At 52.5% G+C, this 18,481-nt stretch overlaps 1 protein-coding gene across 1 annotated transcript; it reads right to left on the minus strand.

The window, feature by feature from the left end:
• Positions 1 to 4,180: 4,180 nt before the first annotated feature.
• Positions 4,181 to 15,685, minus strand: LOC134672143 (protein C1orf43 homolog). Its single transcript, XM_063530047.1, has 5 exons — positions 15,449 to 15,685; positions 14,998 to 15,151; positions 13,449 to 13,668; positions 12,411 to 12,546; positions 4,181 to 4,778 (listed from the first exon to the last, which is right to left on the minus strand). Exons 1-5 carry the CDS (start codon positions 15,617 to 15,619, stop codon positions 4,668 to 4,670), a joined length of 792 nt encoding a protein of 263 aa, XP_063386117.1. The 5' UTR covers positions 15,620 to 15,685; the 3' UTR covers positions 4,181 to 4,667.
• Between the last annotated feature and the right edge of the window lie 2,796 nt (positions 15,686 to 18,481).

Below are 18,481 nucleotides of genomic sequence, written 5' to 3' on the forward strand. Positions count from 1 at the left end.
GGAGCATCACGGAGGATTTTTACTCCGCGGCATCGGGGAGCTCGCTAGAGGATACCGCGGCGGTAGACGCCGGCATGCCGCGGCATCCGCCGAGGCCTCCCGAGTGCGCCGGAGTAGCGCCGGGACGACGGGGGAGAACTCGTGCACAGTAGTCACTAATCCCTTGTGATAGAGTACACGCGGCGGCATGCCGCGGCATCCCCCGGCCTGCGCCGAAGGGCTCCCTGGTGCGCCGGCCGCCAGCGCCCGGGCTGGCGGGCACTCGCGGTATCGCGGGGGATTTTACCTCGCCGGTGTGCAACTGTGCTCTGCGCGGCATAAATCCTCCTCGGTGATCTGCGCTGCGCTCCCCCGGTTTGCGCTGGCCTTAATTCTCTACAATTTTCAGCTAATATTATAACCGGATTTACCGAAACTCTATTTTCAACGCTTGCTTTTAATATTAGTTGTAAAATGTTATTCAATACCATTTTCGTGAGTCGCGACACTAGAGAATTCTAGTAACAAGTAGCGGCACTGATAATTCCGCTACTCGATGCTAGATGTCGACTGTGAAAATAATAGTAGTTTTAGTACCAAAACTGATGTATGGAGTGAGGACTCTAATCTTGCTATATTTCTCTATGCTAGGAATAAACAGGGGTACCTATCAAATATACCTTATCGTTAAACGACCATTTCAGCTAGATGACATAAAATTTAAATACACAGTCAGCATATAGTCAATTCAGCTGCGACGACATGAAAGTAGAATACTCAGTCAGCAAAGAGTCAATTTAGCTGGATGGCTAAGAATTAGATTGACTAAGTAGCTAAACGTCTGGAAATATAAATAGTCCTTATGATTAGAATACCTAATAAGCCGGAGGTAAAATTATTTGGTTGACGTGAACACAGAACGAGTTAATAGCTAAACGTCTGGAAATGTAATGTGTCAATGTATTTACAATACAAAGTATGCGCGGGAAGGTATTAATTTCAAGTGTCATATCAAAATCAAGACGTTTTGCTAACGAGTCGTTTGGCGTTTGTACCATTTAGTGAAAAAGACATTACACAATACAGACTATTTAGCGTTTATGTCTTTTAAGTATTAAAGACAATCGGAGATAATGACGTTTTGCTGCTACGTCATTCTAAATTGTAACGTTCTAAGACCCAGACGTTTTGCTAAAGAGGCATTTAACATTCATGTCTATGTAGTCACAAAGACATAACACAATCCAGACATTTGAGCTATAATATCTTTTAACGATAAGGTCAAATCGATAGGGACCCATAAACAGTAACTATGCCCAACTTTACCCAGAATACATTATTTAGTATATATTAGTTAATAGTATGTTTATATGGATTACCTTAAGAATGACTAGCATACATGGTGTACCCTTGTTTTGCCGACAAATTTTTCATCGAATATTATTTCATCGACAACGATTCATCGAAACCTCAGTACTAGTAATATTGTTTGGCCTTATTTTGTTTCATATACTATTTATTTCAATCTTTCTTACTGCGTAGAAATACTATTCAACGAATATTACTTGATCGCTGATTCGTTTCAAATTATTTTAATTGGCACAACTACTAAACATTGCAATTCATTTGTTCGACGTATTACTTTAATACATTTTTATATGTCGTACTACTCACAATTTTAGGTTTCGGTTAGGTTCGAACTGCGACCCCACACAGGAACGAAAGGCTATCAAAGTCGGTTTAGGTTAGGTTAGAACTGCGACCCCACACAGAAACGAACGGCTTTAAAAGTAGGTTTAGGTTAGGTTAGAACTGCGACCCCACACAGAAACGAACGGCTTTCAAAGTGGGTTTAGGTTTGGCTAGAACTGCGACCCCACACAGAAACAAACGGCTTTCAAAGTAGGTTTAGGTTAGGTTAGAACTGCGACCCAACACAGAAACGAACGGCTTTCAAAGTAGGTTTAGGTTAGGTTAGAACTGCGACCCCACACAAAAACGAACGGCTTTCAAAGTAGGTTTAGGTTAGGTTAGAACTGCGACTCCACACAGAAACGAATGGCTATCAAAGTAGGTTTAGGTTAGGTTAGAACTGCGACCCCACACAGAAACGAACGGCTTTCAAAGTAGGTTTAGGTTAGGTTAGAACTGCGACCCCACACAGAAACGAACGGCTTTCAAAGTAGGTTTAGGTTAGGTTAGAACTGCGACCCCACATAGAAACGAACGGCTATCAAAGTCAAATATTACATATTGAAATAATTTTATGCGTAATAAATTTTATTAAATGCAATCCAAAATGAAATAAGAAAACCCGTAAAGAAATACCACGATATAAACTATATACGAAATAACTCGAGTGCCAATTAAAAGTCCTAGATTTAAATTTACTAGTATCAATTCTTCGACGCAATGACTTGTCGATGAAATGAAAATACTTGAAACGTTGTCTTCGAAATAACATTCGATGAAATGTCTGTCGGCAATTCAAGGGTAAACCAGCATACATAAAATAGTTCACAATTTGTCAACCTCATTTTTGAACTTGGTTAAAAAACACAGAAAAGGTCAAGAAATACGATTCCGGTGACAGTAATAGGAGATCCCTAGTTTTCGTATTGTCACAGTTGCAGAGAAACCAAACTCCTGGACTATGAATATGTTATGTACATTTTTTGCTTTCGACCCTTAGACATAATATATTATATCTATCCCACCAAAAACATTTTCATGTAAAATGTTGCCAAAACGAAACCATAAAGGCCTGTGCACACCGGCTGCGTGTACGTGACGTGCACGTGCGCGTGCGGCGTTGTATACAGATCCTTATGAGGGATGGCACACCGGTTGCGTGACGTGTGCGTGTGCGGCTCCAACATTTTAGCGCACGCACACGCGCACGTCACGCACACGCAAGCCGGTGTGGCTCGGCCTTACGGCTCGCCCTGTCAAAAAGTTATCAGATCTCATGTAGAGCCAAGCTTCTAACTCTACAAGACGTTACTTCACAAACTCTATACCTTAGTCAAAATATGTGGTTGCTACACAAACTATTGTGTAACAAAAAAAGTAATGAAAAGTGAATAATTTTTCCCCTTACGCCCACGAAACTTTATACATTTAATAAGTTCACTATCAAAGGCATTCGACCTTGTATCATATGATATATTATGGGCCAAGTTACGAAATGAAACAAATGTACCTAGGGAAGTGATAGCTCTGTTTAAATATTGGTATTTACATCAAAATAATTTTGTAAGATGGGGTAACACAGTCTCCAGTAACTATAATTTGATGTGTGGGGTGAGACAGGGTGGGTTGTCTTCTCCAAAACTGTTTAATTTGTATGTCAACCAACTCATCGAGGAGCTGAGCAGTACCTATGCCGGATGTCACATTGACGGAGTCGCCGCCAACAATTATAGTTACGCTGATGACATGGTGCTGCTCGGCCCTTCAATCGACTCGATGAGAAGGTTGATAAAAATATGCGAGTCCTATGCTGTGGCCCATGGACTCAGGTATAATGTCAAAAAGAGCGAAGTGATGATTTTTAAAGCCGGTAAAAAAAGTTATCCGACGGTACCGCTAGTGGCACTCTACGATGTCCCTTTAAACTTTGTCACTTAGTTCAAGTACCTGGGTCACTGGGTCACTGACGACCTGAGTGATGACATAGATATTGAGCGAGAGCGTAGGTCGTTGGCTGTCCGATGCAACATGTTGGCCCGCAGGTTCGCGAAATGTACTGTACAAGTAAAGACTACACTTTTCAAAGCGTACTGTCAGTCATTCTACACATGCAGCCTGTGGACCAACTATACGCAGAAGGCATACAACGGCCTACGTGTGCAATATAATAACGCGTTCCGGGTGTTGATGGGGTTGCCGCGATTTTGTAGTGCCTCTGGTATGTTTGCCGAGGCACAAATTGACAGCTTTGCGGCGATAATGCGCAAGAGGTGCGCTTCACTGATGCGTCGCCTGCGCGGCAGCCCCAACAGCATTCTGAGCGTGTTTATGGAGCGCGAAAACGGCCCCATGCTCAGCCGTTGGCAGAGACTGCATGCAGTTATTGTTTAGTTTTTAGTTTTTACTTTAGTCTATTTTTATGTTATACTAACACTAGTAATAAGGTTTTAATGTTCACTAACAATGTATGGACCTTTAGTCTGAAATAAATGATTTTTATTTTTATTTATATCATATTCCGAAAATTTTGTTTATCGTATAATCCAGTAGATTTTGTTAACTTTTATTTAAATACTAAAAGATAAGTATAGATTACATAGAGGTACAATTATATAGAGATGAAACGGGGAAAGGGCCAAATGACTGAACGAGATGCACTTATGGAACTTTCAGTAGGAGTAGCAGAGAAAGCGGTATTATTGCTCGTCCTCGTCACAGTCTCACTTTTTGTTCGTTCCCCATCATAAATTTAATATGGTTTATGGCGGGCAACAAATAACCCGACCGAATTACGTAGATCGTTTTCGGTATAGGAATGTTAAAACGTGTTTTTAATATTGTCGCACCGCGTATGTTTTGTCCCTCACGGAGGCACGCGTATACCACTTCTATAGGATGCTACCTTCTTTGGTAGATTAGCACTAGCGTCTGTATGTGGCACCCGCGTTGTGTTATATAGTCCACCTTGTAGTGGAGGGGGGTGTATGCGGCCGGCCTCATACAGCGGTTTCATCGGCGGGAGCGGGCGCGGGCGCGGGCGCGGGCGCGAGGCTCCTCACGGGGACCCGGACCAAGTCCTCCTCTATCTTTGTGTCCGCTGGGAGGTTCTGAAAATATTTACTCGGGTTTAGTACGTGGGCAATACTGAAAGTTTCCGAATTTTGATATATGAGACGACTTATTTTTTCTAAGTGGCCCGTTCCAGGAATAATCACGATTATTTAACAGTGGCGCTAGTGTGCACGTTGATGGGCTCTTAATGTGACTACCATCAAAACATTGCGCATCAGGAACATTACGATCTGCACTGAAAGAAAAATCATCACCAGGAATTAAAAAACAGTTCTGTACTGGGGGAAAATATGAAGTTTTACTAATAATTATGGACGTTTCACTATTTCTGTAAAGTTTATTTATTTCTACAAACAGCTCAGTAATCCTAAATATAATTTCAACAAACAGATAATAGAAATTGCAAGAACTAATGGAAATTACAAAAGTCAATTTGTTCCTATTAGTTAACTCTCCTTGTCCCCGGATTAAGTTTATTTTTGTAATTCTAAATGTATTTTTGATGTATTTTTCTCTCAGTGTGCCTGATCTTACGATCGGCCGCCGACACGGGAGCTAAAGTTGGTCAAGCAGATCTTGTCAGTAGAAAAAGGCGGCAAATTAGAGAAATGTAGGCGCGAAGGAATATCGTCTCATAGAAAATTTGAATTTCGCCCCTTTTTCTACTGACAAGACTCGCTTGACCATCTATACTCTCTCCACGTTAACGAGCTAGTACCAGAAAACTCAGACTGCACGTGATTGGTCAGCGATAAGGGCGATGCATGTGCAGCGGGTGAGTTTACATGATAGTCAAGTCTGTCTATCGTACGGTGGTTATATGTATGTGTGATACCTCTAGGGCGGTGTACTGGTTGGTGAGTTGTCTAGGCGGCGCGCGGCGCGGCTCGAGCAGGCGCGCGCGCCGCACCGGGCTGGCGGCGACATGGGAGCTAGATGTGTGATACCTCTAGGGCGGTGTACTGGTTGGTGAGTTGTCTAGGCGGCGCGCGGCGCGGCTCGAGCAGGCGCGCGCGCCGCACCGGGCTGGCGGCGACATGGGAGCTAGATGTGTGATACCTCTAGGGCGGTGTACTGGTTGGTGAGTTGTCTAGGCGGCGCGCGGCGCGGCTCGAGCAGGCGCGCGCGCCGCACCGGGCTGGCGGCGACATGGGAGCTAGATGTGTGATACCTCTAGGGCGGTGTACTGGTTGGTGAGTTGTCTAGGCGGCGCGCGGCGCGGCTCGAGCAGGCGCGCGCGCCGCACCGGGCTGGCGGCGACATGGGAGCTAGATGTGTGATACCTCTAGGGCGGTGTACTGGTTGGTGAGTTGTCTAGGCGGCGCGCGGCGCGGCTCGAGCAGGCGCGCGCGCCGCACCGGGCTGGCGGCGACATGGGAGCTAGATGTGTGATACCTCTAGGGCGGTGTACTGGTTGGTGAGTTGTCTAGGCGGCGCGCGGCGCGGCTCGAGCAGGCGCGCGCGCCGCACCGGGCTGGCGGCGACATGGGAGCTAGATGTGTGATACCTCTAGGGCGGTGTACTGGTTGGTGAGTTGTCTAGGCGGCGCGCGGCGCGGCTCGAGCAGGCGCGCGCGCCGCACCGGGCTGGCGGCGACATGGGAGCTAGATGTGTGATACCTCTAGGGCGGTGTACTGGTTGGTGAGTTGTCTAGGCGGCGCGCGGCGCGGCTCGAGCAGGCGCGCGCGCCGCACCGGGCTGGCGGCGACATGGGAGCTAGATGTGTGATACCTCTAGGGCGGTGTACTGGTTGGTGAGTTGTCTAGGCGGCGCGCGGCGCGGCTCGAGCAGGCGCGCGCGCCGCACCGGGCTGGCGGCGACATGGGAGCTAGATGTGTGATACCTCTAGGGCGGTGTACTGGTTGGTGAGTTGTCTAGGCGGCGCGCGGCGCGGCTCGAGCAGGCGCGCGCGCCGCACCGGGCTGGCGGCGACATGGGAGCTAGATGTGTGATACCTCTAGGGCGGTGTACTGGTTGGTGAGTTGTCTAGGCGGCGCGCGGCGCGGCTCGAGCAGGCGCGCGCGCCGCACCGGGCTGGCGGCGACATGGGAGCTAGATGTGTGATACCTCTAGGGCGGTGTACTGGTTGGTGAGTTGTCTAGGCGGCGCGCGGCGCGGCTCGAGCAGGCGCGCGCGCCGCACCGGGCTGGCGGCGACATGGGAGCTAGATGTGTGATACCTCTAGGGCGGTGTACTGGTTGGTGAGTTGTCTAGGCGGCGCGCGGCGCGGCTCGAGCAGGCGCGCGCGCCGCACCGGGCTGGCGGCGACATGGGAGCTAGATGTGTGATACCTCTAGGGCGGTGTACTGGTTGGTGAGTTGTCTAGGCGGCGCGCGGCGCGGCTCGAGCAGGCGCGCGCGCCGCACCGGGCTGGCGGCGACATGGGAGCTAGATGTGTGATACCTCTAGGGCGGTGTACTGGTTGGTGAGTTGTCTAGGCGGCGCGCGGCGCGGCTCGAGCAGGCGCGCGCGCCGCACCGGGCTGGCGGCGACATGGGAGCTAGATGTGTGATACCTCTAGGGCGGTGTACTGGTTGGTGAGTTGTCTAGGCGGCGCGCGGCGCGGCTCGAGCAGGCGCGCGCGCCGCACCGGGCTGGCGGCGACATGGGAGCTAGATGTGTGATACCTCTAGGGCGGTGTACTGGTTGGTGAGTTGTCTAGGCGGCGCGCGGCGCGGCTCGAGCAGGCGCGCGCGCCGCACCGGGCTGGCGGCGACATGGGAGCTAGATGTGTGATACCTCTAGGGCGGTGTACTGGTTGGTGAGTTGTCTAGGCGGCGCGCGGCGCGGCTCGAGCAGGCGCGCGCGCCGCACCGGGCTGGCGGCGACATGGGAGCTAGATGTGTGATACCTCTAGGGCGGTGTACTGGTTGGTGAGTTGTCTAGGCGGCGCGCGGCGCGGCTCGATCAGGCGCGCGCGCCGCACCGGGCTGGCGGCGACATGGGAGCTAGATGTGTGATACCTCTAGGGCGGTGTACTGGTTGGTGAGTTGTCTAGGCGGCGCGCGGCGCGGCTCGAGCAGGCGCGCGCGCCGCACCGGGCTGGCGGCGACATGGGAGCTAGATGTGTGATACCTCTAGGGCGGTGTACTGGTTGGTGAGTTGTCTAGGCGGCGCGCGGCGCGGCTCGAGCAGGCGCGCGCGCCGCACCGGGCTGGCGGCGACATGGGAGCTAGATGTGTGATACCTCTAGGGCGGTGTACTGGTTGGTGAGTTGTCTAGGCGGCGCGCGGCGCGGCTCGAGCAGGCGCGCGCGCCGCACCGGGCTGGCGGCGACATGGGAGCTAGATGTGTGATACCTCTAGGGCGGTGTACTGGTTGGTGAGTTGTCTAGGCGGCGCGCGGCGCGGCTCGAGCAGGCGCGCGCGCCGCACCGGGCTGGCGGCGACATGGGAGCTAGATGTGTGATACCTCTAGGGCGGTGTACTGGTTGGTGAGTTGTCTAGGCGGCGCGCGGCGCGGCTCGAGCAGGCGCGCGCGCCGCACCGGGCTGGCGGCGACATGGGAGCTAGATGTGTGATACCTCTAGGGCGGTGTACTGGTTGGCGAGTTGTCTAGGCGGCGCGCGGCGCGGCTCGAGCAGGCGCGCGCGCCGCACCGGGCTGGCGGCGACATGGGAGCTAGATGTGTGATACCTCTAGGGCGGTGTACTGGTTGGTGAGTTGTCTAGGCGGCGCGCGGCGCGGCTCGAGCAGGCGCGCGCGCCGCACCGGGCTGGCGGCGACATGGGAGCTAGATGTGTGATACCTCTAGGGCGGTGTACTGGTTGGTGAGTTGTCTAGGCGGCGCGCGGCGCGGCTCGAGCAGGCGCGCGCGCCGCACCGGGCTGGCGGCGACATGGGAGCTAGATGTGTGATACCTCTAGGGCGGTGTACTGGTTGGTGAGTTGTCTAGGCGGCGCGCGGCGCGGCTCGAGCAGGCGCGCGCGCCGCACCGGGCTGGCGGCGACATGGGAGCTAGATGTGTGATACCTCTAGGGCGGTGTACTGGTTGGTGAGTTGTCTAGGCGGCGCGCGGCGCGGCTCGAGCAGGCGCGCGCGCCGCACCGGGCTGGCGGCGACATGGGAGCTAGATGTGTGATACCTCTAGGGCGGTGTACTGGTTGGCGAGTTGTCTAGGCGGCGCGCGGCGCGGCTCGAGCAGGCGCGCGCGCCGCACCGGGCTGGCGGCGACATGGGAGCTAGATGTGTGATACCTCTAGGGCGGTGTACTGGTTGGTGAGTTGTCTAGGCGGCGCGCGGCGCGGCTCGAGCAGGCGCGCGCGCCGCACCGGGCTGGCGGCGACATGGGAGCTAGATGTGTGATACCTCTAGGGCGGTGTACTGGTTGGTGAGTTGTCTAGGCGGCGCGCGGCGCGGCTCGAGCAGGCGCGCGCGCCGCACCGGGCTGGCGGCGACATGGGAGCTAGATGTGTGATACCTCTAGGGCGGTGTACTGGTTGGTGAGTTGTCTAGGCGGCGCGCGGCGCGGCTCGAGCAGGCGCGCGCGCCGCACCGGGCTGGCGGCGACATGGGAGCTAGATGTGTGATACCTCTAGGGCGGTGTACTGGTTGGTGAGTTGTCTAGGCGGCGCGCGGCGCGGCTCGAGCAGGCGCGCGCGCCGCACCGGGCTGGCGGCGACATGGGAGCTAGATGTGTGATACCTCTAGGGCGGTGTACTGGTTGGTGAGTTGTCTAGGCGGCGCGCGGCGCGGCTCGAGCAGGCGCGCGCGCCGCACCGGGCTGGCGGCGACATGGGAGCTAGATGTGTGATACCTCTAGGGCGGTGTACTGGTTGGTGAGTTGTCTAGGCGGCGCGCGGCGCGGCTCGAGCAGGCGCGCGCGCCGCACCGGGCTGGCGGCGACATGGGAGCTAGATGTGTGATACCTCTAGGGCGGTGTACTGGTTGGCGAGTTGTCTAGGCGGCGCGCGGCGCGGCTCGAGCAGGCGCGCGCGCCGCACCGGGCTGGCGGCGACATGGGAGCTAGATGTGTGATACCTCTAGGGCGGTGTACTGGTTGGTGAGTTGTCTAGGCGGCGCGCGGCGCGGCTCGAGCAGGCGCGCGCGCCGCACCGGGCTGGCGGCGACATGGGAGCTAGATGTGTGATACCTCTAGGGCGGTGTACTGGTTGGTGAGTTGTCTAGGCGGCGCGCGGCGCGGCTCGAGCAGGCGCGCGCGCCGCACCGGGCTGGCGGCGACATGGGAGCTAGATGTGTGATACCTCTAGGGCGGTGTACTGGTTGGTGAGTTGTCTAGGCGGCGCGCGGCGCGGCTCGAGCAGGCGCGCGCGCCGCACCGGGCTGGCGGCGACATGGGAGCTAGATGTGTGATACCTCTAGGGCGGTGTACTGGTTGGTGAGTTGTCTAGGCGGCGCGCGGCGCGGCTCGAGCAGGCGCGCGCGCCGCACCGGGCTGGCGGCGACATGGGAGCTAGATGTGTGATACCTCTAGGGCGGTGTACTGGTTGGTGAGTTGTCTAGGCGGCGCGCGGCGCGGCTCGAGCAGGCGCGCGCGCCGCACCGGGCTGGCGGCGACATGGGAGCTAGATGTGTGATACCTCTAGGGCGGTGTACTGGTTGGTGAGTTGTCTAGGCGGCGCGCGGCGCGGCTCGAGCAGGCGCGCGCGCCGCACCGGGCTGGCGGCGACATGGGAGCTAGATGTGTGATACCTCTAGGGCGGTGTACTGGTTGGTGAGTTGTCTAGGCGGCGCGCGGCGCGGCTCGAGCAGGCGCGCGCGCCGCACCGGGCTGGCGGCGACATGGGAGCTAGATGTGTGATACCTCTAGGGCGGTGTACTGGTTGGTGAGTTGTCTAGGCGGCGCGCGGCGCGGCTCGAGCAGGCGCGCGCGCCGCACCGGGCTGGCGGCGACATGGGAGCTAGATGTGTGATACCTCTAGGGCGGTGTACTGGTTGGTGAGTTGTCTAGGCGGCGCGCGGCGCGGCTCGAGCAGGCGCGCGCGCCGCACCGGGCTGGCGGCGACATGGGAGCTAGATGTGTGATACCTCTAGGGCGGTGTACTGGTTGGTGAGTTGTCTAGGCGGCGCGCGGCGCGGCTCGAGCAGGCGCGCGCGCCGCACCGGGCTGGCGGCGACATGGGAGCTAGATGTGTGATACCTCTAGGGCGGTGTACTGGTTGGTGAGTTGTCTAGGCGGCGCGCGGCGCGGCTCGAGCAGGCGCGCGCGCCGCACCGGGCTGGCGGCGACATGGGAGCTAGATGTGTGATACCTCTAGGGCGGTGTACTGGTTGGTGAGTTGTCTAGGCGGCGCGCGGCGCGGCTCGAGCAGGCGCGCGCGCCGCACCGGGCTGGCGGCGACATGGGAGCTAGATGTGTGATACCTCTAGGGCGGTGTACTGGTTGGTGAGTTGTCTAGGCGGCGCGCGGCGCGGCTCGAGCAGGCGCGCGCGCCGCACCGGGCTGGCGGCGACATGGGAGCTAGATGTGTGATACCTCTAGGGCGGTGTACTGGTTGGTGAGTTGTCTAGGCGGCGCGCGGCGCGGCTCGAGCAGGCGCGCGCGCCGCACCGGGCTGGCGGCGACATGGGAGCTAGATGTGTGATACCTCTAGGGCGGTGTACTGGTTGGTGAGTTGTCTAGGCGGCGCGCGGCGCGGCTCGAGCAGGCGCGCGCGCCGCACCGGGCTGGCGGCGACATGGGAGCTAGATGTGTGATACCTCTAGGGCGGTGTACTGGTTGGTGAGTTGTCTAGGCGGCGCGCGGCGCGGCTCGAGCAGGCGCGCGCGCCGCACCGGGCTGGCGGCGACATGGGAGCTAGATGTGTGATACCTCTAGGGCGGTGTACTGGTTGGTGAGTTGTCTAGGCGGCGCGCGGCGCGGCTCGAGCAGGCGCGCGCGCCGCACCGGGCTGGCGGCGACATGGGAGCTAGATGTGTGATACCTCTAGGGCGGTGTACTGGTTGGTGAGTTGTCTAGGCGGCGCGCGGCGCGGCTCGAGCAGGCGCGCGCGCCGCACCGGGCTGGCGGCGACATGGGAGCTAGATGTGTGATACCTCTAGGGCGGTGTACTGGTTGGTGAGTTGTCTAGGCGGCGCGCGGCGCGGCTCGAGCAGGCGCGCGCGCCGCACCGGGCTGGCGGCGACATGGGAGCTAGATGTGTGATACCTCTAGGGCGGTGTACTGGTTGGTGAGTTGTCTAGGCGGCGCGCGGCGCGGCTCGAGCAGGCGCGCGCGCCGCACCGGGCTGGCGGCGACATGGGAGCTAGATGTGTGATACCTCTAGGGCGGTGTACTGGTTGGTGAGTTGTCTAGGCGGCGCGCGGCGCGGCTCGAGCAGGCGCGCGCGCCGCACCGGGCTGGCGGCGACATGGGAGCTAGATGTGTGATACCTCTAGGGCGGTGTACTGGTTGGTGAGTTGTCTAGGCGGCGCGCGGCGCGGCTCGAGCAGGCGCGCGCGCCGCACCGGGCTGGCGGCGACATGGGAGCTAGATGTGTGATACCTCTAGGGCGGTGTACTGGTTGGTGAGTTGTCTAGGCGGCGCGCGGCGCGGCTCGAGCAGGCGCGCGCGCCGCACCGGGCTGGCGGCGACATGGGAGCTAGATGTGTGATACCTCTAGGGCGGTGTACTGGTTGGTGAGTTGTCTAGGCGGCGCGCGGCGCGGCTCGAGCAGGCGCGCGCGCCGCACCGGGCTGGCGGCGACATGGGAGCTAGATGTGTGATACCTCTAGGGCGGTGTACTGGTTGGTGAGTTGTCTAGGCGGCGCGCGGCGCGGCTCGAGCAGGCGCGCGCGCCGCACCGGGCTGGCGCGCGGCGACGAGCGGCACGCTCCGGTGCCTACGCTCTTTAGGAGGCGAGCACTGGACGTAAAAGGAAATTTTTGTATTATTCACAACGACTAAACAACACAATGGCAATATCTAAATTCGCGTTGGTTGACGGATGGTCAGCAAGCGGAACTAGGGCCCCCCCACATCTGGCGTCTTTCGAGCGTCGGCGTCTGTCGGCGTCGATCCAGCGCCATGGAAAATGACGTCGCTGCGCAGTTGCGTCGACGCTGCGTCGACGTTGCGTCGACGTCGGCCATAGAATTGTAGACGCCGACGCTCGAAAGACGCCAGATGTGGGGGGGCCCTTAGCCAGAGTTGATCATCGTTGATGTTTTCATTGTGATTGACATCTGTATTTACACTTTATAGATTATCCACATCAACCCGGGTATGTCAATAAACTACCTACATCCAAGAGAGCTTGGACACTGTGAATGTCATCTCGCTTTGTGTGGTAAGGAACAGCACAGCGGATGTCATACCAGATCTAGAGCAGAACTAGAGGGAAGTATTTCCACCTTACAGAAAACCGCAACCAAATAAAATAACACTAGACCCTACTCATAGTGTTGTGTTCATAAGATTGCCAGGGCTCAACGAAGGTGAAAGTGTTAGGTTCAGCAACGCGCATGTAACAGGGGGTAGCAGGCGTCCAAAAGCTAAGCTGACCGCTTACCATCATGCGGACCGTATGCTTGTTTTCCACCGACGTCGTATAAAAGAACGGCCTCCTAGGATTACGACGTCATAATAATGCACTCGCTAAAATACGTACTTCAAAATAGACTGAACAGGTTTTTAAAGTAACTGACCTGACCCTGAGGGCCTACCGCGAACCACTTTCGACATGTTGCCTCTCTGTCGCACTTGTAAATTCGTACGTAAGTGTAACAGGGAGGCAACTACTACTGAATTACTGAAACAGTACTCACGCATCCAGCAATTTAAGCAGCAATCTCGAATACGCCCGGTACTCATCGTCCCCAAACTCCCCCGGGTGGTGGCGGGCGAATTCGTACGTGTCGCAGAACTGGTGTACCAACTTCTGTCCGCGGCCGTCCAGAGGGGCCGCTAGCGAGGAGAGGAGGAAGCCGCGGAGGGACTCGCGGGGGTGACGGCGGAGGCATGGGTCTTGGCGGGCTATCTCCTCCTCTGAAAATAATGCACAAACTGTTTCACACTGATTTCAACTTTCACCGGGCGATGCTCACTCTGCGATTTCATTGCTTTGCTACAGGTAGCTAAAAGTACATCTGTTCCACACCAATTTAGTGGCGCTGTCGCCACCTAGCGGCCATATCTGTCCTGATCGTAACAGACGCGTTTGGTTAGAGAGTGAGTCTTCTGTACCTAGTACTATTATTTATTCTCTGATTTCATGAAATTACTCATTATTATTTACCAAAACGTGACTTCACTCTAGATAAGTCCAAAGTTTCGAGGACGACGTCGTCCACGTGCCCCGTGGTCTCAGAGAAAACCATTCAATGATGGAGATAAATTTGAAAAATGGTTTTTAAGCGATTAAGTCTCATTTTGCTGTTACGTTTGGCCTGCAGCACTCTGGCATATACTGTCAATTAACCACTTATCATAGGACGCAAAATATTGCATCCCTGACTTACCAAATTTTTCCTGCCTTAAGCCCTTGCTTTAGTGCTTAGCTAAGGCAGGAAAAATGGAGCTAAAATGTAACGTATTGGTACCCAAGAGGTTGCACACAGAGCCAGAGGAGACCTCGAACAAGATGGGAGGATGAAGTCAAACTCACAGCGGGCCCGAACTGGAGATGAGTGGCCCTCGACAGACCCCTATGGAAAGAGCTGGAGGAGGCCTTTGCCAAGCGGCACACTGAGTTAAGAGACATACTCTAACTCAGAATAAAAGGGCTTAATACAGCGATCGGCAACCTTTTAGCAGCCAAGGGCCACATACTAGTTAACGAAGATGTCGCGGGCCGCACTTTGGTAATATTTGTGACTTTAGCAGACATTGTCGTTCGTCAGTATTACATACAAAATAGCCAGGGAGGCTCGCGGGCCGCAAGCGAGAGGTTTGCGGGCCGCATGCGGGCCGCGGGCCGCGGGTTGCCGACTGCTGGCCTTATAGATAGATATAGATATAATAGATACATAGAGCTATAGATAGATAGACAGAATACTTCTAAAGCCAACTTGAATAGTGCTTTTCAGTACTAACGCCAGGCGTGTCTCACTCCGCGATTTCGTCGCTTTGCTACAGGCAGCTAAAAGTACATCCGTTCGACCCCAATTTTGGGGTTTGCCTGCCACAAGCCGCGCGTAGCACTGTCGCCACCTAGCGGCCATATCTGTCCTGATCGTAACAAACGCGTTTTGTTAGAGAGTGAGTCTTCTGTACCTAGTACTATTATTTATTGTGCTATCGCCCACACTGTTAACTGTACATCGGTGGACCTTATGCCTTTTGTAATTAGGTTGTTTGTACCATGCATGACTTTACCTAATGTCTTGACATCGTCTACAGCCTTGAACCGGTAGTGATAAGGCTGTTGCGGCTCCAGGATGTAGTGTGAGGGCTCCGAACTGATCAGCCGGGGCTCATGCATGATGCGCGGGACGGCTTCTATGCGGCGCTCTATCTCTTTCTTTAAACACTGAAATAGAATATTATGGTAAAAAAACAGTTCATGAGACAATATAAAGATCTTCATAAGTGTTAAAAACTATTATGCTCAATGATGTAAGGGCATAGAACCCACAAGCAAATACCCTACGACAGGGAACGGCAAACTTTCGAAGAGAATAGCCATATAACAAAACCATTGAAATTTCAAAATTAGTAATATAACTTAAGGAATAAAGTAGGAGAAAGGGATGAGGAGGATACAGTAGTTTGTCTTTAAACTACTATAATATACTATAAAATAGCTGTCTTTAGCTATTTTATTCACCTTTTTAGCATCAGTACCAATAGGAACGTGAGGTCCTCTCCGAGACCTCAACGCAAACCTAGTAATTTGTCGTTTTGCGAAAATAAACAAAATGATGACTGTCAGCACACCACCGCTTATTATAAATATTATATGCAGGCTTGTGAAATCGCTCCTTCCTTGTGAAGTCATAATGGGGTCTTAGAAAATATAAACAATTAAAATTTCGTAATTAAAATCACAACAAGTAGACAATGTTGTATTGATATGGATACGAGTGACATTGACATTTGACACTTTTGACAGCACTAGTTTATTTTATAACGAAGTCTATTCATTTTATTAGAAAGTATACCTTAACATACGAATATTAAGGTTTATATTTGCTTTTTCTTTTAAAAATAAAATTAATTGCATTTGCTTCTTGCTTAATGGGTTTTAAAGGCGTTTTTTCAATTTGCTCAAGTTAATGCAAGCTTCTAAGAATGCTTTAAAAAAAGGCTTGAAACCATGAATCTTAGTATTAATTAAACTGGATTGGGCATGAGTGGTGGGGCTAACTGACAGAACGGGATAGTCTTACGTATCTTTCAGTATGAGTAGCAGAGAAAGCGCTATTATCGTATGTCCTTGTCACAGTCGTACTTTTTTTTTATTCCCCACCGTAAATTTAGTATGAATACCTGGTCAAGCAAATCATGTCAATAGAAAAAGGCGCCAAATTTAAAAAATGTAGACGCGAAGGGTTATCGTCCCATATAAAATTTGAATTTCGCGCCTTTTTCTACTGACAAGATTTGCTTGACCACTTTATGGTTGGCAACAAATAAATTCGATCAATCATAGTGTCGCATTGCGTATGTTTTGTCCCTCACGGAGGCACGCGTATACCAATAGGATCCTACTTTCTATGCTTGAAACCTATTCACGCTGTTTGCCTCTCTTTCTAACAACTTGTCATAAAAATACGCAAAATTAGCGATCACAGGGTTACAACTGTTATATAAGTGACCCCAATATATTATAACAGCATCCCCAGCTCCAAACGCGCATAAAAAAACCGGGCAAGTGCGAGTCGGACTCGCGCACGAAGGGTTCCGTAACATAATACAAAAAAAAAAGGCAAAAAAACGGTCACCCATCCAAGTACTGACCCCGCCCGACGTTGCTTAACTTCGGTCATAAATCACGTTTGTTGTATTGGAGCCCCACTTAAATCTTTATTTTATTCTGTTTTTAGTATTTTTGTTGTTAAAGCGGCAACAGAAATACATCATCTGCGAAAATTTCAACTGTAAGTATAGCTGTATAGCTCCGTGATCGGTTCGTGAGATACAGCCTGCATGGTGACAGACGGACGGACGGACGGACAGCAGAGTCTTAGTAATAGGGTCCCGTTTCACCCTTTGGGTACGGAACCCTAAAAAGGTGTTATAAGTTTTAAATGTAGGTACTTATTAAAATTTCACTGTGTGTCGATTTGAGTGAAGTTTTAAATGAATTTAAACAGAAAACTTTCCAAACTAGCAAAAGTAACCGTATAACAAATAAAACAATGGGCAGTAAGCATTTAAGATCGCCTTTCCTAGTAGCTAATTATTTATTCATGGTATATCATACATTGGTTGAACCAGAGACAGGTAAATAATTAAGACTGTTTATCTCCATACAAATGTTGCGTTGTCTCATTAATCTCATCTTTTTATGACACTTAGGGTCGGTTGCGCCAAATTGTTCGTATCGTTAAAGAATTCGCTAAATTTTTATGTATGGAAAGTTTCATAGTAAAGCGCCGGGGCGCGCCGGCTGACTTTGATCCGTGTGTCAAATGTGGTTGGTGCAACTGGCCCTTAATGAGGCCTCCCGCGTAGAAGCTAAAATCAAAGCGCAACGCCCCCTATTTTTTTCATACTACATTCATACATTTCTACTGACAAGATTTGCTTGGCCATCTATATTTAAGAGTCTAAAATGAGGGCGTATTACTTCGATTGTATGGGCACGATTTTTGGTTGCGGGTTCAAGTTCAAGTGACAATAAGGCCGTTAGGCCCGTTAGAGAAATGGTGTTCCCACTCATAATGCGGTGTGCAAAATAAGTAGGAGTCTTGGTCAACGGTGTTGTCAAAATACGATAACCTTGAATGGTGAGGGCTTTTTCATTTTAACTTGTCTCTGGCTGAACATAAAATTCCATCGCCATGATTCCTTCTATTCTGTTGGGTGCGGTACTTTGGCGGGAAACGCGGTTGGCATAATAATATTTTTTTCAATATGGCGACGGGCCATAGAGTTTTTCAATATGGACTGTGATATTGATCATCAGCCCGACAATGGTTTCTTGTTCATATAGGGATAGTTTTACTAATGGACGTACTATATGAGAACATACAGTCTGTGTCTGACCATGGGGCTTTAAATCCAGGGCTTGATTTTACTCGCTAAACTGAGCTACTTTTACTATGGGACCAACCCTAAAATCGGGGTTTTTTTTTTACTTTTCCATAGAAAACGTCGACATCTGATCACCCAAAATTTATGAAAAAGTGAAAACATTGGGATTTCGGGGTTGGTGCCATAATAAAAGTACCTAGTTCAATTTAGCGAGTAGGATCGAGCCCTGGATTTAAAGCCCCATGGTCAGACACACCCTGTATATGAAACGGATTATGGGTAAGAGGGCACAGTAGTCTATGAGCGTTTTGACAACTTTTTAATTTAAGTAGTGCGAGCCGTGAGCCGATAGAAAACCCTAGAAGTGTTACAGGGCTCACTTTCTGACCACTTTCTCTTATCTCCCTATTTCTCTACAATCCACAATGCAAGCAATTTAGGCACAATAAGATCCACATCTCAGAATAAATAATTACTACCATACAGAAAGGACACTTATTACAACACCGAAGTTTGACAGCGATTCAGGGACGAAACATGATATCCTTTTCTAATGTATGACACTATCCCTTTCGGCTATTTACGGTTGTCAAAATTCAAGTGATTATATATCTTATCATCTGTGGTCGTGCACGCAAAAGGACGTCAACTGGTGCCAACC

This window comes from Cydia fagiglandana, chromosome 16 (genome assembly GCF_963556715.1).
Source record: "Cydia fagiglandana chromosome 16, ilCydFagi1.1, whole genome shotgun sequence".
Lineage (NCBI taxonomy): Eukaryota > Metazoa > Arthropoda > Insecta > Lepidoptera > Tortricidae > Cydia > Cydia fagiglandana.

What these genes read in the sequence shown, in the direction of transcription:
- LOC134672143 (XM_063530047.1), bottom strand. Translation starts at nt 15,619, where the DNA reads ATGACTTCACAAGGAAGGAGCGATTTCACAAGCCTGCATATAATATTT. An exon ending in TTGGTACTGATGCTAAAAAG is followed by an intron (nt 15,152 to 15,448) that starts GTGAATAAAATA and finishes ATTCTATTTCAG; the next exon opens with TGTTTAAAGAAAGAGATAGA. An exon ending in CTGCTTAAATTGCTGGATGC is followed by an intron (nt 12,547 to 13,448) that starts GTGAGTACTGTT and finishes TTTTACGTCCAG; the next exon opens with TGCTCGCCTCCTAAAGAGCG.